The sequence below is a fragment of the Ovis aries genome, chromosome 7, assembly GCF_016772045.2.
Source record: "Ovis aries strain OAR_USU_Benz2616 breed Rambouillet chromosome 7, ARS-UI_Ramb_v3.0, whole genome shotgun sequence".
In the NCBI taxonomy this organism is placed as follows: domain Eukaryota; kingdom Metazoa; phylum Chordata; class Mammalia; order Artiodactyla; family Bovidae; genus Ovis; species Ovis aries.
Window position 1 is genome coordinate 74,912,284 of NC_056060.1, and position 22,723 is coordinate 74,935,006.

At 45.6% G+C, this 22,723-nt stretch overlaps 2 protein-coding genes across 8 annotated transcripts in view; one reads left to right on the forward strand and one right to left on the reverse strand.

The window, feature by feature from the left end:
- Positions 1–4,097: 4,097 nt before the first annotated feature.
- LOC114115882 (uncharacterized) lies at positions 4,098–7,144 on the reverse strand. Its single transcript, XM_060418699.1, has 4 exons — positions 7,088–7,144; positions 5,302–5,459; positions 4,527–5,083; positions 4,098–4,237 (listed from the first exon to the last, which is right to left on the reverse strand). Exons 1-4 carry the CDS (start codon positions 7,142–7,144, stop codon positions 4,218–4,220), a joined length of 792 nt encoding a protein of 263 aa, XP_060274682.1. The 3' UTR covers positions 4,098–4,217.
- The window catches only part of PLEKHG3 (pleckstrin homology and RhoGEF domain containing G3), a 45,051-nt gene continuing 27,086 nt past the window's right edge, over positions 4,759–22,723 (forward strand). For 3 of the 7 annotated variants that reach the window (XM_060418659.1, XM_060418662.1, XM_060418664.1), the window contains exons 1-2: positions 4,759–4,974; positions 10,674–10,825. In XM_060418659.1, coding sequence (XP_060274642.1) covers positions 10,781–10,825 — 45 coding nt within the window. In that variant the 5' untranslated portion in view covers positions 4,759–4,974; positions 10,674–10,780. Of the gene's footprint in view, positions 4,975–9,110; positions 9,191–10,673; positions 10,826–22,723 lie in introns of those variants that run through there. The other 4 variants (XM_027971924.3, XM_060418663.1, XM_060418660.1 and 1 more) reach the window with 3 other exon arrangements.

Sequence of the window (22,723 nt, forward strand, 5' to 3'; positions counted from 1 at the left end):
TTTCATTTCATGGCTGCAATCACCATCTGCAATGATTTTGGAGCCCAGAAAAATAAAGTCTGACACTATTTCCTCATCTATTTCCCACGAAGTGATGGGACCAGATGCCATGATCTTCGTTTTCTGAATGTTGAGCTTTAAGCCAATTTTTTCACTCTCCTCTTTCACTTTCATCAAGAGGCTTTTTAGTTCCTCTTCACCCTCTGCCATAACGGTGGTGTCATCTGCATATCTGAGGTGATTGATATTTCTCCCGGCAATCTTGATTTCAGCTGGTGCTTCTTCCAGTCCAGCATTTCTCATGATGTACTCTGCATAGAAGTTAAATAAGCAGGGTGACAATATACAGCCTTGACGTACTCCTTTTCCTATTTGGCACCAGTCTGTTGTTCCATGTCCAGTTCTAACTGTTGCTTCCTGACCTGCATACAGGTTTCTCAAGAGGCAGGTCAGGTGGTCTGGTATTCCCATCTCTTTCAGAATTTTCCACAGTTTATCGTGATCCACACAGTCAATGGCTTTGGCATAGTCAATAAAGCAGAAATAGATATTTTTCTGGAACTCTCTTGCTTTTTTGATGATCCAGCGGATGTTGGCAATTTGATCTCTGGTTTCTCTACCTTTTCTAAAACCAGCTTGAACATCTGGAAGTTCACTGTTCACATATTGCTGAAGCCTGGCTTGGAGAATTTTGAGCATTACTTTACTAGCATGTGAGATGAGTGCAATTGTGCAGTAGTTTGAGCATTCTTTGGCATTGCCTTTCTTTGGGATTGGAATGAAACCTGACCTTTTCCAGTCCTGTGGTCACTGCTGAGTTTTCCAAATTTGCTGGCATATTGAGTGCAGCACTTTCACAGCATCATCTTTCAGGATTTGAAACAGCACAACTGGAATTCCATCACCTCCACTAGCTTTGTTCGTAGTGATGCTTTCTAAGGCCCACTTGACTTCACATTCCAGGATATCTGGCTCTAGGTGAGTGATCACACCATCGTGATTATCCGGGTCGTGAAGATCTTTTTTTGTACAGTTCTTCTGTGTATTCTTGCCACCTCTTCTTAATATCTTCTGCTTCTGTTAGGTCCATACCATTTCTGTCCTTTATTGAGCCTATCTTTGCATGAAATGTTCCCTTGGTATGTCTAATTTTCTTGAAGAGATCTCTAGTCTTTCCCATTCTGTTGTTTCCCTCTATTTCTTTGCACTGATTGCTGAGGAAGGCTTTCTTATCTCTCCTTGCTATTCTTTGGAACTCTGCATTCAGATGCTTATATTTTTTCTTTTCTCCTTTGCTTTTCGCTACACTTCTTTTCATAGCTATTTGTAAGGCCTCCGCAGACAGCCATTTTGCTTTTTTGCATTTCTTTTTCATGGGGATGGTCTTGATCCCTGTCTCCTGTACAATGTCACGAACCTCCATCCACAGTTCATCAGGCATTCTATCAGATCTAGTCCCTTAAATCTATTTCTCACTTCCACTTTATAATCATAAGGGACAGAATGTGGTCCACTGGAGAAGGGAATGGCAAACCATTTCAGTATTCTTGCCTTGAGAACCCCATGAACAGTATGAAAAGGCAAAAAGATAGGACACTGAAAGAGGAACTCCCCAGGTTGGTAGGTGCCCAATATGCTACTGGAGATCAGTGGAGAAATAACTCCAGAAAGAATGAAGGGATGGAGCCAAAGCAAAAACAATACCCAGTTGTGGATGTGACTGGTGATAGAAGCAAGGTCTGATGCTGTAAAGAGCAATATTGCATAGGAACCTGGAATGTTAGGTCCATAAATCAAGGCAAATTGGAAGTGGTAAAACAGGAGATGGCAGTAAACGTCAACTAGGAATCAGTTTCTAGGAATCAGTGAACTAAAATGGACTGGAACTGGTGAATTTAACTCAGATGACCATTATATCTACTACTGTGGGCAGGAATCCCTTAGAAGAAATTGAGTAGCCATCATGGTCAACAAAAGAGTCCGAAATGCAGTACTTGGATGCAATCTCAAAAATGACCGAATGATCTCTGTTCATTTCCAAGGCAAAGCATTCAATATCACAGTATTCCAAGTCTATGCTCCAACCAGTAACGCTGAAGAAGCTGAAGTTAAATGGTTCTATGAAGACCTACAAGACCTTTTAGAACTAATACCCCCAAAAGATGTCCTTTTCATTATAGGGGACTGGAATGCAAAAGTAGGAAGTCAAGAAACACCTGGGGTAACAGGCAAATTTGGCCTTGGAATATGGAAAGAAGCAGGGCAAAGGCTAATAGAGTTTTGCCAAGAGAACACACTGGTCATAGCAAATACCCTCTTCCAACAACACAAGAGAAGACTCTACGCATGGACATCACCAGATGGTCAACACCAAAATCAGATTGATTATATTCTTTGCAGCCAAAGATGGAGAAGCTCTATACAGTCAGCAAAAACAAGACCGGGAGCTGACCCTGGCTCAGATCATGAACTCCTTATTGCAAATTCAGACTTAAATTGAAGAAAGTAGGGAAAACCACTAGACCAGTCAGGTATGACCTGTTACCTTACCACCAACCAATCAGGAGAATGTCTGCACACAGTGGAATGTAAGAAAGACTCTGACATGTTCCCCAAATGATTCTCCTTTTAAAAATTTTCCACGGGGAGTAGACTCCAGAGTTGGCTTTTGGCTAGGAGTAGGTTATCTCCCCAGGTGGCTGACCTCCCGAATAAAGCAAGGTTTCCTTCCCAATCAACACTTGTCGATGAACCTGATTTCCACACTAGCTCACAAGGTGTCTGTGAGGATGGAGGGAGACAGCGTTTGTAAACACTGCAGCATATCAGGAACCCTACAAATGGTAAACATTCACTAAATGAGTTACTATTACTATCAGTAACTGCCAGCTGCAGTCCATGGGGTGGCAAAGAGTCAGACTCAACGAACAACCACCACTACAACCTCGATTACCTGTCCTGGCTGGGGGTGAGGGGTACTGCTCACCAATGAGGTATCAGTAACTCAGTTAAGGGGGACTCTGCTACCCAGTGGACTCTAGCCCAACAGCCTCCTTTGTCCTTGGAATTCTCCAGGCAAGAATACTGGAGTGGGTTTTCCTTCCTCCCCCAGGGGAACTTCCCTACCCAGGGATGGAACCCTCTCGTCTCTTGCACCTCCTGCAATGGCAGGCTGATTCTTTGCCACTGCACCACCTGTGGCTTTAAGCCAGAAGCCTTCTTTGGAAGCTGGAATCTGAGATGGGCAGGACTGATAGGATTTGGGTGATCAGAGAAGAAAGCAGGATCAAAGAAAAAGCAGAAGCCTGAGGCTGAACTACACTCTGGAACGCAGGAGAGGACTGGGGCTTCTCTTTTCCCCGGAGCTCGGAGCCTGGAGACCTTTTCTGGCTGAGCCGCGGTGGCTGTTAACCTCCGATCCTGCCCCCGCCCCCACCTTCCGCAATCTCTTTCACCTTCCCCTTCGGGGCGGGCAGGGTTCTGCTAGGCTGGAGCAGGCTCTCCCTCCCGCAGGAATGTGCGACCCTCCCTCTCAGAGGAATGTGCGCCCGGCTTCCCGCGCGGATTAGGCCCAGCGCCTACCCCTTCCCCCCGCCGTGGGTAGCCGGGAGCGCCGCAGTCTTCGCCGTACCCTCGGCCTAGATCCAGTTTCAAAGTCACCTGAAAGCCATTTCCTTCCGCGCCCGCCCCTCCCCTCCCTGTAAATCACCTGGGGCTTGCATTTCCCAGAGTAGCTTTTCTTTTTTGGGGGGCTTGTTTTTTTAAACAGGAATATTCGTCCTTTACTAGACACACTTAATGTTTACACACCAATGTCAAATATACCCAGAGGTTCTGATGCCCGTGTCCCATCCCTTCCTCCCATCCCGGGCTTCTCTTCCTGTCTTGTGCTGGGACAGCATCTTTTTTTTTTTTTTTCCTTTTTAGCACCTTTATTGACGAATTATTTCCGGCTTATTTAAAGTTTATGCTCTGGCTCAAAAGCCAGGGGTCCTTATTGAATGTCTCCGTCCCGCCCTCAGCCCCTCACTTCCAGGTGTGCACCTTCCCATGCCGAAATGATTACATACAGACATCAGAACAGGGGACAGTTTCTCTTCGTTGTACCAAAATGGGTCTTTTATTACACGGGGTTCTGCCTCTTGGTTTTCTCATCTAACAGTATCTTGGGGGACTCTCCAAGCTTTCGGCTTCTTCATCTCTTTCTTGCTCGTTTCTCAGAGGTTTGGACTTACATCTGTAAAGGGTCACGGGAACCGAATTTCGGTGAGGAATTCAAGACGTGACTTTCTGACTCGGAAAAGCCGAGGTGCCCGGCTTTGGAAGGGTCAGGGCTCCCAAATTCGATCCCCACTCTAGGGCCTTTCCTGTTCGTAAAATCGGGGCCGTTTAGGCCGTCCGGTGCCCTCTTGGGAGGCGGTGACACCAGGGTGACCCCCTCGGCCCCCACCTCACGTGCGTCTTTGTGTCTTAGCCCGTCTAGGTGACTCCCGGGCGGGTAGCCTTCCTCCGGGCGCGAACCCCACCTGCGGCGTTAATCATTAGCAGCGCGCGAGCCCCGCCGCCGCCGTCCCAGCTTTTACCCCGGGTTCCAGCTCGCAGTGCCGCGAGGTTTCCCCCGGCCCCCGCCAAGCTGCCAATCGCGGGATTCCAGCCGCCGGCCCGAGTCTCCACCCACTGGAAAAATTCCTGGTCCGCCCTCCCAGTCTCCCTGCCCCCTCCCGAGGCTGCTCCAGCTCGGCTCGGCCCCGACTTCCTGCTGAGCACTGGGAAGGCGCGCGCGGGCTGGGGTCCCCGGGGGCCGCGCTCGCAGCTGGCCGCGCCCCGGCAGCCAAGGGGTTGGCGGTGGGCGGGAGCGGCCGGCAGTCTCGGCCCCTTCCCGGAGCGACTTTCAAACTTGCGCCTGCGTTGCGGCGGCACCTGGGTGGCTTCGCGCGCCTTGCGTTCCGGACCCGGTGGGGCAGCCGGTGCTCGGTGAGTGTCCCTCGGTTCTCTCCGCGCCCTCCGCCAGTGCCGCCGGCCCAGCGGCAGTGCCCGGGGTGATTTTGAAACCCGCACCCTCCCAGGCACCCGGCCCAGCGCCCTGCGGGGTGAGGACTCGCGGGAGGCAGAAGGGGGCCCGGGGCCGCGTGGGCTGCTTCCAGGGCGACCGTCCTAGCCAAGGCCTGGAGCGCGGGAGGATCGTGCCAGGAGACATTGTCTGTGCTTTAGCCCCCACCCCGGAAACGAGAGGAGCGAATGGGCCGGGTGGCTCCAAAAGGCTCAATTTGAAACTCGGGAAGCCCGCGAGGCTGCGCCCACCCGCGCCCACTGCGCGCTAGGTTGCGGGAGGGCTGGTCCTTGCCTCGGATTGCGGCCCGGGCGGGGTGGACCCTTTTGGGGAAGGATCCATGCCTCTGACCCCGGGAGCCCGAAGGCGCCAGCAGCCTGTTCCGGGTTGGTGTCACACGGTACTCTCTCTGGGAATCTCAGCTCACGTCCTGGAGGGGTTAGAATGGGTGCCAGAAGTGGGGTGTCGGGGAGCCGAAAGCACAGAAGCCACTGCCTGCCACTGTCTACCTCGACCTCGCCCACTCCCGAAATCGGTTTGGTTCATTTTCTCCCTATTCTCAGCCGTTTGGTTTGGAAAGCTACGAGAAGGCGTGCCAATTTCAAGACGTTTCGGGTAGCTACTTTTACTCTTTGGAGCTACTTTTGAAAAACAAAAGGAAGAACGGAGTGGGAAGTGTAATAGTGAGAGGAGGGAGGGGTGTGGCCTGGGGTGGGCGGCTGGTGTTATTGTGGCCATTGTAAGAGTTCATCCTAGAAGTCACTTGCCTGTCTACCGTCGTGGGCCCCCCAGGAGGCGATCCGGACCGCATCATCCTCCAGGGAACCCTAACTGGGGTTCCCAGAGTCTCCTCAGCCCCACCTCTGGGCAGCTCAGTCAGACCAACCTTGCTCAAGAAATAATAAGCAGGCGAATTTTGCAAGTTTGGGACTCTTCACTGAAGATTTAGCTTAGGAAAGGTACTCTAATTCTTGACTGAGAGATTTACTTGGAAAATGAGAAATTCCTGGACTACACTACTTGCCTAAAGCTTCTTCTGGTTGGAGTCAGTCCTTAAGGCTCTAAGGCCACACACACACACACAAAAGAAATTAAAAAAAAAAAAGAAATAATAAGCAGGGAGAGTAATGACAGCCCCCCGGGTTCTGCGCGCTGAGCACTGCTTGCCTCCCTTCAGGCAAGTGCCATTCCATCCTCTAGGGATGGAGTGCTGAGTGGCTTAACTGGGAGTGACTTCACCCTAACCATTTCCAGCAGAAAACCTAGGGAGTAAGAACCCAGAAAAGTTGTACCCCTTCTTTCTGTTATCCTCTTCCCTGTGGTCCTGGGAAGCCTCATCTTCCCACTGTTAATAGGCTTCTGTCTCTGCTGCCCCCACTCCCAGCCCCTTGGATATCTAAACCTGGGATACCTTGCTCTGGGGCTGGGTCAGGGAGTAGGCTTGGGGTAAGCCAAGTCCTAGAAGCAGAGAGTGATGTGCTGAAGAGCTGCCTCGAGCTTTGTTTTTGTTTTGTTTTTACTGATTTTAATTGGAAGTGGGACAGGGAGAGAGTGGGAAGAGCCCTGGCCTGGAAGCCTAGCACTGGCTCTACTGTGTAGCATCAAAGACTGAGTCATTTGGGCTGGAAGGCACCCTGGATGTGCCATTTACACATGGAGGCAGCAGAGCCCAGAGATGTGAGGTGATTGGAGCCGAGCTCCTAGTGGGCAGACAGGGACTCATGGTCTAACCTGTGCTTTTCCCAACATGACCTAAGTCACAAAGTGTTTTTCTGACTCAGTTTCCTCTTGAGTATTGCCTACTTTTCCTCCTAGAGGGGCCTGGTAAGGATCAGAGGAAGCCAGGTATGTGGAAAGTGCTGCATAAACTCCCATACAAAATGAAGGCTCAGTGTGGCTAGGAGGAGCCCCCGGGAGTTTTACAGTTTATTGGAAACGTCCCATGTGTGCCACAAGGAGATGGTAGATACCAGGAGCCAACTGTAGACACTCTCCCAGCCTGTAATAGCTCAGCTCTAGGGTAAACATTTGCCCTACCAAATCGACAGCCATCCCAGGGTCACTCTGTTTACGCTGGAAGTGGCCAAAGGCCATGGCCTGAGGGCTGTCCAGGGCAGGAGGGGAAAAGGAACTGTGTTCCAGATGTACGGCTTGCCCCTTCACCTCTGCTGTCTTCTTGGAACCTTATGAAGGCTCTGGTTCCAAGCTTGGGGGTTGCCTCAAGCCCAGGCTGAGCACTGACTTTGAAGGGTTAATCGGGAAGCCATCTAGCTCTTCCTGGTTGTATTGAGAGGTTGAGGGGACTCTGGGCACTGGGAGGTGCTGCCTTTGCAGCTGCCCTGAGGGCTGTCTTCAGCTCATTTGTTCCCCCCTGCCTTCCCCAGGCTGCCCCTCTGGACCCAGCGGCTGCTCAGTCCTGGCCAGCTGCGTGTCCATAGGCCTTTGTTTCAGAGTTGCAAGCCGGCCCTCCCCAGCAGAAGCCCTCAGGCTGGGGCCCTGTCAGCTGGAAGTCACTTCTGCCAGCAGGAAGGCCTTACTGGAGTCCACCGGGGACCTGGCAGACCTCATTTCCTCTTGTAGGTTCCATCTGAAGCCCCCAGCTCACCCTGGCCAGATTTCTCTCACCAGATCCACCCTGAATGGATGGATCATCCTCTTTTTCTTCTACACTCACACCCCTTCGTTCTATTTTAAAGGGTTCTTTCATTCATTCAAGAGTTTTTTGGCATCTGCTATATACAATGCTGGACGCAGGCGACACGGCAGTGAACAAAGTATATTAGAGTCATTGACCTCATGGAGCTGTCTTCTAGTGGGGGAAGCCAACAACAAGCAAGATAAATAATGAAAAGCAAGTTAATGATGAGCAGAGTAATGTGATGGGAAAGGTGGATGTGAGCTGTCATGGAGTGGGTAGGGTCATGGAGTGGGAGGGATGGTGTTTGAGATGGGGTGTCCTGGGAGACATCCCGAGGAAGGGCTCTTCAATAATGCCTGAAGGAAGAATTTTCCTTGTCTCTGATTTCCTTTTCTTGAAACCCAGTTCAAGGAACTCACTGTGGGGCTTGACAGCTTCCTAGCCCTGCGGTGCTAACCTCCTTTGAGCCTGTGTTTCTCACCTGTAAAGTGGAGTTAGTCATCATACCTACCACGTACGGTTTTGTGAGACTGAACAATGAGCTAACGTCTGTTTGATGCTTCGCAGAGTCTGTAGAGGTCTTCAGTAAGTGAGAGTCTTCTATTTTGTTATTTCTCCAACCAAATTCTGCAGGGGTAGCCCAAGCTCTTTATTGCCATTGCTAAATGAAAAGCTTGAAGCAAGTGGGGAATTGGAGGCAGGTGAAAATGGAAACCCTACTTAGTGCAGACTTTTGTAGTTGGTGAGACTCTTCAACCCTCTCCTAGAATCAAGGCTGGGGGATTGTTGAGGATGTGGGCTTCCCAGGTGTGTGTGCTGCTTCTAGGGTGAACTGGGGGCAGCCCTGATCCTCCCTTGCTCTGGAATTTCCCTTGCTTCCAACCAGCCCTGATGAATCACACCTTCATCCCTGGCCTCTCTACCCTGCCTCACAGCTGGAAAGGCTAGCTGTCTCTCCCCCAACGTCTGTAAGATGAATTCTGCTGGGAGACGGAGAGAAAAGGCTGGTGAAAATGAGGGAGGGGCAGGGAAGGCTGGGCAGATGGTGGGTGGAGCTGTTTGAGGAGAGCCTGCAGAGGTGCAAATGGGTGCTCATGGAGGCTCAGGCAGCCCCAGAAAAAGTTTCAAGTAGGCTCCACCATGGACCAGAATTTCAAGTAACATGAACAGACAGACACTGAGTGCTGAGTCTGGCTGGACTCTGCTCAGCTCTGCTTCCATTCAGCCAATCTGAAGAGTCTTTTCCCTTCTCAGCCGAATCAGGACCTCAAAGGGAGGTGCCTGAGCTCAAAGATAGCTGCTGTCAAAAGCAGCGGGGAGCGGTTTCCTGGGGGCCGAGCCGGGCTCAGGAAGCAGCGATGGGCGGTGGAGGGCGGGGGCTGGGGAAGTGGTCATCAGCCAGACCGCGCCCTCTGAGAGCCCAGTTTCAGCTACCGGACAGCCAGGGAGGCCCTTGAGGTGAAGGAGCTTTCTGAGCCTACCAGTGGGTGCCTGAAGACCGGGTAAAACTAGGTGTAATCTGGCTTCAGAGGAAGTTCCAGGGGGGCCCTAACCAGCCTCAAGCTATTTTGTGATGTTGGGTGACCTCAAGTCAGAGGAGAATGAAAATGGGCAGGGTTAACTAGTTTGTGATCCGAAGGAGGTACATCCAGAGTCGATGGCCACCCCTCTGGGTGTTGGCTGTCTGGGATAAAGACTGGCCTTGTGAACAGGGTCTTTGCTCTGTTCTTATTTTGATTAGCAGTTCTCTGAAGTCAGGAGCTCTGCTGGAACCATCTTTGTTCCCATATAGCATGGAGAACAGTGTAATCTACAGGGTGTGATGAGCTTGTGCTGGGGTCCCATCATGAGAACAGTCTGGGCTCCGTGATCTCATCTGCTCCAGTTTTTATACCATGCAGTTAGAGGAAGAAGGCAGTGGTGGGGGTCAAGCCTAGCCCTGGATGGACTGTTGCCGTCTGGGAATGCCACCCAAGAGAGAATGGGACTTTTTACAGTTCTCTTGCTAGCCTCTGGCGGCGGGGGGGAAGCCTCCTGGCTTAAGCTCAAGGAATGGATTTTTAAGGACTCTTAGACTCTGTTTCATGCTGAGCAGACTCTGGGGCCGTCCATAGGACTTGAATGAGGTTCCAGTGGGCACAGTGGCGACTGTGCATGTTGCCTTTTGGGAAACAGAATTTGAGGGTACTAAGGGTTGCTCTAGTTGTTGCTGGAATTTGGCTGAGAATGGAGGGAGGGATGCTAGAGGAGTCAAGTCTATTTCACTATGGTAACGGGATCTCAGGAGGAAAGATGGGTTCTACAGGTACTGGAAGCTCTAAAAAACTTTGCTCCCTAGGCCACAAGACCATGTGTATGTATGTTTGTCTATAAGTGTGTGCGCATATGTGTATAAGTCAGAGATTCTTGAGCAATAGATGGCAAGTATTTATTGACAGGAAAAGGGAACCAGTACTCTTGCAGGCTCTGTCTGTCCTGTGCATCACTGCGTCTCCAGTGCTTGCTGCATAGTAGGATTCCAGTAAACATTTGGTGAATAAATAAAATCCTACTGTGTGAATGAAACTTTAGGAATTAGATACATTTTCACACTCTTCACAAATGTTCTACTCTGTCCTAGTAGAGTAGAAGATTCTAAGAAGTTGAAGCTGTGGTCAACACCTGCGGCACAGGGGCAGGCAGCTCTGTATTCCTCTAGCCTGGACAAGTGAAAGGGTGCCTCGGGTCACTGGTACCAGTCCTCCCAGGCCTGCTGAGAGTTTGCCCCTTGCATGTTGTGTCCCAAGTGGAGTATGCTTTTAGTCTTGAAAATAGTTCATCCCATAATATGTCCTGTAAGCCCTCTTCTACCGTATTTACAACATGGCCACCCAGTGGCCTTGCTTATTTGCAAGTAGCCAGGAAGGTCTCCAGGTCGACTAAGACTCAAGTGCCTGCATTTTCTTTCACACCAGCTCCCTCAGACCCTGTTTAACTTTTATGTAGGAGTTGTGTCATCCAATTTCCAAGCCTACAACTGAAAGGCAGCAGCAAAGGAGAGTATAAAGAGACCAATGTAGAGAAGAAAAGTGACCACAGTGCAATGACAGTTGATGGAGTGGATGGAGAACAAGACACTGTGGAAAACAGGCATGAGTGTGAGAGCCAGGGGTCATTATTTATGTCGGGGGAGTGGCTTGGCACACCTTGGCCTTGGGGGGCATCATCATTTTGATAATTGATGCTTTGCTGGTAATTGTGACCCTGAGTCATCAAGCGGAGGTTAAATGATGTTTCCTTGACTATTTGGGAAGGGAGGGCAGGAAGTGTGTAACATGTTTTTGAAAGATGTCCCAGTCAGATTGACTACAATTTTTTAAGTGTTGACTCTTAGGTAATATCACTAATCTTCTCAACAAGGCATAGTAGGTGGTGGTACCCTCAACTACAGATGAGGAAACTGAATCCACTCACACTACATAGGTCACTTTTCTGGGATCTCAGCTAAGACTTAGCAGAGATGAGGTCTGAACTTCTAGATGACTCTAGAGCACATGTGAGCTCTACCCCAGACTCTTTGGAAACTGGGCACACTCTTAAAAAAATGTGCCTTTTGGATAGCTCTCTCTGCAGGGGTTCCAGCTGGTCAAGGTTTTACTGTGTTACTGTGGAGCCAGGATGGGCCCAAACTTAATTCAGCTCCACCCAAAGCAGACTGCCAGTTATCCCAGAGAGCGCTTTCCATTTTTTAAAAAGCTTCTACCTGAGTGCTGCACAACATTTCCGAGGCCAGAAAATGTTAGGGAGGAGCTGCAATTTCAAAAATCCCAGGCCTCTTTCCATCAGGAGCTTTTGTTCCTTTGTTTGGGTTCTGGATGCTGCTGAAGGGTGCTGTGCTGTGCTGTTCAGCTTCCATGCTGGTCGTTCCAGTCATGTCCAGGGTGGTGGGGCCCGCCCCTGCGTAGGAGCTCCTGTCTTCTCACCATCCAGATCTGGCAAATGGTAATTTTCCCCAATTTATTTCTGCCATTTGAATGTTAAACAGATGCAGTCAATGCTTTCTTTTTCCTCCTAATTGCTTTCTCTTTCCTCCCTCCCCAGAAGTAACATTCTCTTGAATATGGTGTTTATCACGTCTATGCATGTCTTCATAGTTTTTACTGTTTGTAAGTAATTTATAGTTTCCTGTTGTTTTGATTTTGAGATGTATAGCATCATGTTGAATAAACATTGTTGTCTAGATTTATCCATGTTGAAATATTTAAATCTAGTTTATTCACTGAACTGTTACATGGTGTCTGTTGTATAATTATAGCTTCCTTATGGACAGACTTTTAGATTGTTTCCATTTTTCTCACCAGTATCCTGTGTTTATCATCCATGTGTCAATCTTTTCTACCACGTATGTCAGTGGTAGGATTATGGGGTTATAAATTGTGCTTTTGAAGATACTGCCAAATAATGTCCCTGCATGATTTGTGAATCAGTATACATTCTTACCAGAAACACAAGAGCCCCTATTTCACTAACATTTGGATTGTGTCTTGTAATCTAGTAGATGTAATTTTAAAATTATTTTATAAACTGCCCCTTAAAATTAGCACTTCTGATTGAAGATAGGGATGAGCATTTTTCATGTTTATTGCCAATCCATGTTTATAATTCTGTGAGGTTTTGCTTTTTGCATTAAAAAAAAATTAAACCAAGTAATACATCCATGTGATTCAAGCCCCAGAATGTAATGTAAAGTCTCTACCCGTTGTTTCCTTGCTCCTAGTTCCCCATGCTTTGACAAGTTACAGGTTCTTGGTACTTTTTCAGAGTTCTAGTTGCCATTTTCTTGATGATTTTTAGGAATTAAAAAAAAAAAATCTATGTATAAGTGTTAAATGAAACAAAGTGAGTGTTAGTTGCTCAGTCTTGTCTGACTCTTCGTGACCCTATGAACCGTAGCCCATCAGTCTCCTCTGTCCATGGGATTCTTCAGTCAAGAATACTGGAGTGGGTTTCCATTTCCTCCTCTAGGGGATCTTTCTGACCCAGCTATTGAACCTGGATTTCCTGCATTGCAGGCAGATTCATAGTCTTTTGTGGGTTTTATTCATTACATATAGCTCTGGATTGTTTTAAGTTGATTAAAGTTATTTTTCATAGGGAAATTTAAATTTTAATGTTGTCACATTTGCCAGTCTTTTGTTCATATCAAGAAATCTTTTCCTACCCTGATTTTTATTAAATGGGTTCTTAGAAATTTTCTTTAATTTTAATTTTTTGTTTGTACTGCTCTGAGTCTCTGTTGTAGTATGTGTGCTCTTTGTTGTAACTCGAGGTCTTCTCGCTCTTTCAATACAAAATTTTATTTATATATTTTTGGCCATGCTGTGTCTTCATGCTGCGCGGGCTTTTCTCTAGTTGTGGTGAGTAGGGGCTGCTCTGTAGCTGCGGTGTGCAGGCTTCTCACTGTGGTGTCTCTTGAGCATGCAGCCTTCAGTAGTTGCAAGCATGTGGGCTCAGCAGTTGTGGCTCCTGGGCTCTAGAGCATAGGCTCAATAAAGTTGTCGCCCACGGGCTTTGTTGCTCCTCGGAATGTGGGATCTTCCTGGATCAGAGATTGAACCCTTGTCTCCTGCACTGGCAGGAGGATTCTTTACCACTGAGCTACCAGGAAAGCCCTCGAAGCCCTGCATTGGAAGGTGGGTTCTTAACCACTGGACCACCAGGGATATAAAAATTTTTTTTAAGTTTTGCTTCTACTCTTAACATTTTAAATTCATCTGGAGTGTATTTTCTGTATGTGACAATGGTTCTTCTCTCTGGCTACATATTAGAGCCTCATAAGGAGCTTTTTAAAATAGTACTCCTGTCTGAGCTTCATTTCAGATCAGCCCAATAAAATGAAAATATCTTGGGGTAGGGCCTGGGCATGGTTATGAAATGGCCCAGGTAACTTCTATGTTCAGCCAAGGTTGAGAACCACTCAGCCTTGTAAGATGGAACTGATTTTATTTTTTCCAGAGAAATAGCCAATTTTCCCAGTGCTAGTTATTAAGCAGTCTATACTTTTCCTGCTGACTCTTTACTTTTCAAGAGTTGATTTGATAGCTTTATTGAGATATATTTCCCATATCTTAAAATTTACCCATTTTTTAGTATATATGCACAGAATTGTATAACTATCCCTGCTATCTAATCTTTTTTTTTTTTTCCTCTTTCGGCCCTGCCGCTCAGCTTGTGGGATCCTAGTTCTCTGCTGCTGCTGCTGCTAAGTCTGCCTGACTCTGTGCGACCCCATAGACGGCAGCCCACCAGGCTCCCCCGTCCCTGGGATTCTCCAGGCAAGAACACTGGAGTGGGCTGCCATTTCCTTCTCCAATGAATGAAAGTGAAAAGTGAAAGTAAAATCTCTCACTATCAAATACGGGCCCTCGGCAGTGAGAGTGCAGAGTCCTAACCACTGGACCACCAGGGAATTCCCTCTGCTGTCTAATCGTGTGTGCTTAGTGGCCTCAGTCATGTCCACCTCTTTTGAGACACTATGGACTATAGCCCACCAGGATCTTCTGTCCATGGGATTTTCCAGGCAAGAATTCTGCAGTGGGTTGCCAAGCCCTTCTCCAGGGGATCTTCCTGACCCAGGGATCAAACTCAAGTCTCTTAAGTTTCTTGCAGTGGCAGGCAGGTTCTTTAACTGGTGCCAACTGGAAAGCCTGCTATCTAAGCCATTTTTATTATCACAGTTTATTAAGAGAAACTGTACTTTTTGCAGTCATTTCCCCTATCCACTAGCCCCAGGCAATCACTAGTCTACTTTTATCTTTCTAGATTTACCTGTTCTGGACCTTTTACATAAATGAGTTCATACAATGTATCGTTCTGTTGACTAGCCTTTTCACTTAACATAGTGTTTTCATCCATGTTGTGGCAGGTTATCAGTTCTCCATTTTTCATTCCATTATATGGGTTTACTACATTTTGTTTATCCATTCTTCAGTTGATAGACATTTGAGCTGTTTCCACTTTTTTTTGTATTATAAATAATATTGCTATAAACAATTGTGTACAACTTTTTGTACGCAGCATATAGATCTCCTAGCTTCTATATGACCTACTGGGAGATGATTATTTATAAATTAACTTTTTGAGGAATTGTTAAATTGTTTTCTAAATAGGCTACACTATTTCTTACCAGCAATATATGAGTTCTAATTTCTCTTTATCCTCTCCAACACTTGTTATTGAACATGGTTTTGATTTTAGCCATCTTAGAGTGAGTATGAAATGGATTTAATTGTGATTTTGATTTGCATTTTCCTAATGACTAACGATGTTGAACATTTTTTCTTGTGCTTATTGGCCATTTGTATATATTTTTGGAGAAATATCTATTCAAATTGTTGTTATGTTAAAATTGGGTTATTTTATTGTTGTTGTAAGGGTTCTTTATATAGTCTGGATACAAGTCTATTATCAGGTTTACAAATATTTTCTCCCATTCTGTGATTTATCTTTTCACTGTCTCTCTTTTAAAAATTTTTCAAAAATAATGTGTAATTGATATATTATTAGTTTCAGATATACAACTTAATGATTCAATATTTGTATACATTGTAACATGATCTAGTCTACTTTCTTTTCATTTTCTTTATAGTGCCTTCGAAACATAAGTTTTAAATCTTGATGAAGTTGAATTTATCTATTTTTTTTGTTTTGTTGCTTGTGCTTTTCCTATTGTATCTAAGAAACCACTGCTTGCCCAAGTTCACAAAAACTTACCTCTAAATTTCCTTTTAGGAGTTTTATAGTTTTAGCTTTTACATTTAGGTCTGTGATCCATTTTGACTTAATTTTTGTGCATGATATGAACTAGATATGCAGATTCATTCTTATGCATGTGAATATAGCTGTGAATATAACATTGTTGAAAAGACTATTCTTCCCCTATTGAATGGTTTTGACACCCTTATGAAAAGCAGGTGACTATAAATGTAGAGTTTTATTTCTGTACTCTCAGTTCTGTTGCATTAATCTATATGTCTATCTGTATGTCAATATAGTCTTGATAACTATAGCTTTGTAATAAGTTTTAAAGTTGGGAACTGTGAGTCTTCCAACTTTGTTCTTTTTTAAGATTGTTTTAGCTATTCTGGCTCCCTTGCTTTTCCATACGAATTTTATGATCGTCTTGTAAATTTCTACAGAAATGCCAGCTAGAATTTTGAAATAGATCACATTGAGTCTGTAAATTAATTTACTGAGTATCGCTAACTTGAAGAGTGTTACGTGTTCTGATCCATGAACATGGGATATCCTTCCATTTATTCAGGTCTTTAGTTTCTTTCAAGTGTTTTGTAGCTTCCCATATACAATTCTTACATTCCTTTTGTTAAATATATTCCACAGTTTTCAATGCTTTGTTACAAATGGGATTGTTTTGTTTCTTGAGGGGAGAAGGTAAGCCACTCAATTTGCAGGATCCTAGTTCTCCCATCAGGGGTTAAACCCATTCCCTTGGCAGTGAAAGTGTAGAGTACCAGTCACTGGACCACCAGGACATTTCACTTCATTGCATTTTGGATTGTGTGCTACTAGTATATAGGAATACAATTGATTTTTGTGTATTGCTCTTGTATCCTTCCATCTTACTAGATTCTTTTCGTTAGTGGAGTCCACTAATTGTTTCATTAGTGAATTTCTTAAGATTTTCTATATACACGAGATCATGTCATCAATGGATTTAATTCAGTTCAGTTGCTCAGTCGTCTCCGACTCTTTGTGACCCCATGGACTGCAGCACACCAGGCCTCCCTGTCCATCACCAACTCCTGGAGCTTACTCAAACTCATGTCCATAGAGTCGGTGATGCCATCCAACCATCTCATCCTCTGTCGTCCCCTTCTCCTCCTGCCCTCAATCTTTCCCAGCATCACGGTCTTTTCAAATGAGTCAGTTCTTCACATCAGGTGGCCAAAATATTGGAGCTTTAGCTTCAGCATCAGTCCTTCCAAGGAAAATTCAGTGTTGATTTCCTTTGGGATTGACTGGTTTGATCTCCTTGCAGTCCAAGGGACTCTCAAGAGTTTTCTCCAACACCACAGTTCAAAAGCATCAATTCTTCAGCACTCAGCTTTCTTTATAGTCCAACTCTCACCTCCATACATGATTACTGGAAAAACCATAGCTTTGACTAGATGGGTCTTTGTTGGCAAAGTAATGTCTCTGCTTTTTAACATGCTGTCTAGGTTGGTCATAACTTTTCTTCCAAGGAGCAAGTGTCTTTTAATTTCATGGCTGCGTCACCATCTGCAGTGATTTGGGAACCCCCCAAAATAAAGTCTCTCACTGTGGCCATTGTTTCCCCATCTATTTGCCATAAAGTGATGGGCCCGGATGCCATGATCTTAGTTTTCTGAATGTTGAGTTTTAAGCCAACTAGAAATACTTTTACTTCTTCCTTTTCAATCTGAATGTCTTTTTTTTTTTTTTTTCCTGAATGTCTTTTATATCATTTTCTTGCCTAATTTTCCTGGCTAGAACTCCAGTACAATGTTGAATAGAAGTGTCATGAGGGGAAATTCTTGTCTTATTCCTAATCTTAGGGGGAAAACATTTCTTCTTTCTCCATTGAGATGAAGTATCTGTGGGGTTTTTTGTATGTTCTTTATAAGACTGGGGATGTTCCCTTCTATTCCTAGCTTGTGTGGTGTTTTTATCATGGAAGGGTGTCAGATTTTGTCAAATGTTTTTTTCTGGGTCTATTTAAGGTGACCAGATGGTTTTTATATTTTATTCTATTAATATCTAAAATTATATTAATATATTTTTGGTTTTGGATGTTAACCCAATCCTGTATTTCTGGGATAAATTCACATGGTCATAGTGTATATTCCTTTTTATATGTTGCTAGATTCAGTTTGTTAGTGTATTGTTGAGGATTTTTATAGCCACATTTATAAGGGATGCTGGCCTGTAGCTTTTTTTTTCCCTTGTGATATTTTGTTTGGTCTTTTATCAGGCCTCATAGAATGTGTAGGAAGTGTTCGTTCCTCTTCTGCTTTTTGGAAGAGTTTGTGAAGAATTGCTGTTAATTCTTTAAATGTTTGGTAAATTCACCAGTGAAGCCATTGCGTCCTAGGCTTTTCATTATTGGAAGTTTAAAAATTCTTAATTCAGGCTCTTTGCTTGTTAACAGATCTCTTCAGATCTTTTGTTCCTTCCCAAATCCTCATTGGTTTATGTCATTCTAGGAATTTGTCTAGGAATGGCATCAGTTCAGTTCAGTCGCTCAGTCGTGTCCGACTCTTTGCGACCCCATGAATCGCAGCACACCAGGCCTCCCTGTCCATCACCGTCTCCCGGAGTTCACTCAGACTCGGGTCCATCGAGTCAGTGACGCCATCCAGCCATCTCATCCTCTGTCGTCACCTTCTCCTCCTGCCCCCAATCCCTCCCAGCATCAGAGTCTTTCCAATGAGTCAACTCTTTGCATGAGGTGGCCAAAGTATTGGAGTTTCAGCTTTAGCATCATTCCTTCCAAGGAACACCCAGGGCTGATCTCCTTCAGAATGGACTGGTTGGATCTCCTTGCAGCCCAAGGGACTCTCAAGAGTCTTCTCTAACACCACAGTTCAAAAGCATCAATTCTTTGGCGCTCAGCCTTCTTCACAGTCCAACTCTCACATCCATACGTGACTACTGGAAAAACCATAGCCTTGACTAGACGGACCTTAGTCGGCAAAGTAACGTCTCTGCTTTTGAATATGCTATCTAGGTTGGTCATAACTTTTCTTCCAAGGAGTAAGCGTCTTTTACTTTCATGGCTGCAGTCACCATCTGCAGTGATTTTGGAGCCCAAAAAATAAAGTCTGACACTGTTTCCACTGTTTTCCCATCTATTTCCCATGAAGTAATGGGACCAGATGCCATGATCTTTGTTTTCTGAATGTTGAGCTTTAAGCCAGCTTTTTCATTCTCCATGGCATCAAAGTTATCTAATTCATTAGCATATGTTTGTTCATAGTATTTCCTTATAATCCTTTAAGATGTTCTTTTTTGTCTTTGATAATCGGCATTTATACTATGTATGATAGGTCTAAATGTGGACTTAAAAAATAATTTAACTTAGTTGTGCTTTCAATATGAGGACAGATGTCGAGGTGTTCAGTTCTGGAAAATTCATATATATTCTGTCTTTGAAAATTGCCTCTCCTTTAATTCTTTTCCTTTTCTTCCTCTGGAACTCTTTGGATCTTCTCTCTCTCTCTCTTTTAAAAGATTTATTTGTTTACTTTTTTTAAGTTTCTGGTTGTCCTGAGTCTTCGTTGCTGCACACAGGCCTTCTCTAGTTGCAGAGAGCAGGGGCTTCTCTTGTTTCGGAGCATGGCCTCTAGGTGTGTGGGCTTCAGTAGCTGGGGCTCTTGGGCTCTACAGTGCGGGCTCAGTAGGCACATGGGCTTAGTTGCTCATGGCGTGTGGGGTCCTCCCAGACCAGGGATCGAACCCACGTCCCCTGCATTGGCAGGCAGATTCTTAACCACTAGACCCCTGGGGAAGCCCTGGATCTTGTCTCTTAATGTTCATATTTTCTATCTTTCTCTTTACATCTATTTCAGGATAATTTCCTCAGTTTTTTTCCCCCCATTTCACTAATTCTTTCTTTAGCTGTATTTAATTTTCTATTTAATTTACCTATTGAGTTTAACATGTCAATATTGTATACAATTAACCCTTGAAAAATCTGGATATGAAATGCGTGGGTTCAGTTATATGTGGATTTTTTTCAATAAATATATACTATAGTATTACATGGGGCTCAATAGTAAAGAATCTGCTTGCCAGTGCAGAAGATGTGTATTTGATTCCTGGTTTGGGAAGATCCCCTGGACAAGAAAATGGCAATCTATTCTAGTATTCTTGTCTGGGAAATCCCATGGACAGAGAAACCTGGCGGGCTCAGTTCAGTTCAGTCGCTCAGTCGTGTCCGACTCTTTGCGACCCCATAAATCGCAGCACGCCAGGCCTCCCTGTCCATCACCAACTCCCGGAGTTCACTCAGACTCACGTCAATGGAGTCAGTGATGCCATCTAACCATTTCATCCTCTGTCGTCCCCTTCTCCTCCTGCCCCCAATCCCTCCCAGCATCAGAGTCTTTCCAATGAGTCAACTCTTTGCATGAGGTGGCCAACGTACTGGAGTTTCAGCTTTAGCATCATTCCTTCCAAGGAACACCCAGGGCTAATCTCCTTCAGAATGGACTGGTTGGATCTCCTTGCAGCCCAAGGGACTCTCAAGAGTCTTCTCCAACACCACAGTTCAAAGGCATCAATTCTCTGGCGCTCAGCTTTTTTCACAGTCCAAGTCTCACATTTATACATGACCACTGGAAAAACCATAGCCTTGACTAGATGGACCTTTGTTGGCAAAGTAATGTCTCTGCTTTTTAATATGCTGTCTAGGTTTGTCATAGCTTTCCTTCCAAGGAGTAAGCGTCTTTTACTTTCATGGCTGCATTCACCATCTGCAGTGATTTTGGAGCCCCCAAAATAAAGTCTGACACTATTTCCACTGTTTCCCCATCTATTTCCCATGAAGTAATGGGACCAGATGCCATGATCTTCGTTTTCTGAATGTTAAGCTTTAGGCCAACTTTTTCACTGTCCTCTTTTACTTTCATTAAGAGGCTTTCTAGTTCCTCTTCATTTTCTGCCATAAGGGTGGTGCCATCTGCACTCTGCATATCTGAGGTTATTGATATTTCTCCTGACAATCTTGATTCCAGCTTGTGCTTCTTCCAGCCCAGCATTTCTCAGGATGTACTCTGCATATAAGTTAAATAAGCAGGGTGACAATATACAGCCTTGACGTACTCCTTTTCCTATTTGGCACCAGTCTGTTGTTCCATGTCCAGTTCTAACTATTGCTTCCTGACCTGCATATAGGTTTCTCAAGAGGCAGGTCAGGTGGTCTGGTATTCCCACCTCTTTCAGGCGGGCTGAAGGAGTCTCAAAAGAGTTGGATACCGAGACTAAACAGTAACAGCAGTACCACGCAATCTGCAGCTTGTTGAATCTGCAGATGAGAAATCATGGATACAGAGGGCTGGGTGTAAAGTCATACATGGATTTCTACTGCCCCGAAGCCCCATATTGTTCAAAGGTCAACTATTTTATTTCCGTTTAGTACTTTTTCAAAAGTCTTTTTCAGATTTTTCTTTTATTCCTAGTTTTTGAAGTATCAATTTCTTTCATCTTCTGACTTGCTTGTCATGGTTTGCTTTATTGTGTGGTTAGTAATTTTTATGCTGAGAAATAGTGGAATGCTTAAAAGCATCGTAAGTCTGCACTTACTATGATGATGGGGTTCCCTTATGGCTTAGCTGGTAAAGAATCTGCCTGCAATCAGGGCGACCTGGGCTTGATCTCTGGGTTGGGAAGATCCCCTGGAAAAGGGAAAGGCTGCCCACTCCAATATTCTGGCCTGGAGAATTCCATGGACTGTATAGTCCATAGGCTTGCAAAGAGTCGGACACGACTGAGCGACTTTCACTTTTACTTTACTATGATGATGAGGTCTAGGACATACCAAATGTGTGGGTGGTGGGCTGAGGTGGGGCAGAGGAAAAGATTGGCGGAGGAACTTTGTGTGTCTGGCTGCTTCCTGTCATACAGGTCTCTGCCACGAGTCACCTTTACAGAGCCTTCCCAGGCCTCTCTCACTAACACTGTCCACCCCCATACTGCCTTTTCTCTTTTTCACCTTTTTCATAACACTTAACACTGTCCAGGAATATATCAGATATTTGTCTACCTTTTGTGATCGTCTTCTATATTGGAGTGTAAGCTCCATGCTAGTAAAGATTTGTCTTATTCACTGCTGTGTCCCCAGCACCTGGCGTGTGGTTTATACTGTCAACAAATATTTGTGAGTAGTCCTGTTTTTAAATGGAAGTTATCTGAGCCCTGATGATGCAATTTTCAGCCGGGCTGAGCCTGACCAGGCAGCAGAGAAGGTGAACAGTTTGCCTCTCCATCCCCAAACCTTTTTCCGTGTCTCCACTGGAGATATCTCTTCCTCCCATTACAAGAGCCCAGGAAATATCATCCTTCCTGTGTGCTTCAGCTTTCTTCTGGCATGAGTCCTACAGCTGCCAAAATCAGTAGGAAGGACTGGAGCATCAGAAGCCCTGGGGGAAGAAAATGCACAAAACCCTGGGAAGATCTGGTCCTTAACCTTGAGGAGGCTGTGACTGAGTAAAGAAGGCAGCACACACGGAAAACAAGTTAGGACACGTGCCCATTGCCTGAGTCAGCTGTGTGGATCAGAACTCCTGCTGTGAGCTTGCGGTAGAGAAGGCAACCTGTGTGCTGGCCCCTGGGTCACATGTTGACACAGAAGTGGTATCTGGAGGCATCAATGGGCAGGTTATGAATTCCCAGCCAACTCCATGTTGGCCTCCTTCTGAGGTTTGCTCCATGCTGTAGGAACTTGTTGTGAGCATAGTGTTACTTGTAAAAGGGCAGAAAGTGCCAGAAGGCGTCCCCACGAGGTGGGCAGGGTTGACATGTTTCCATCCGTCTTTGGCTGTATCTCCTGGCCCCACTGATGTTGGGATTGAGGAATAGTGAGGAGCCCCGGAATTCCGGCCAAACCCTGGCTTTCCTGCTGCACGGCTTTTGGTGAGTGAGTAAATAGCTCCGCCTCACTGGCTTCCCCGGTGGCTTAGCGGTAAAGAATCCACCTGCAATGCAGGAGACTCAGGTTCGAGTCCCTGGATAAGGGAATGGCAACCCACTCCAATATTCTTGCCTGAAGAATCCCATGGACAGTGGAACCTCGCAGGCTACAATCCATAGGGTCGCAAAGAGTCAGACACAACTGAAGCGACTTAGCACACAAACGGTTGTGGTAGGCAGAGTTCATAGAGAATGTTTATTACCACATTGCCTGCTATTGAGGTTATTCCAGCTCAGCATCTTGGGAGCCATTTGTGCCTCAGTTTCCTGATCCGTAAAACAGGGAAATAATTCCCAACCGCTGCAGCCATCCCTCCCCTCTGTCT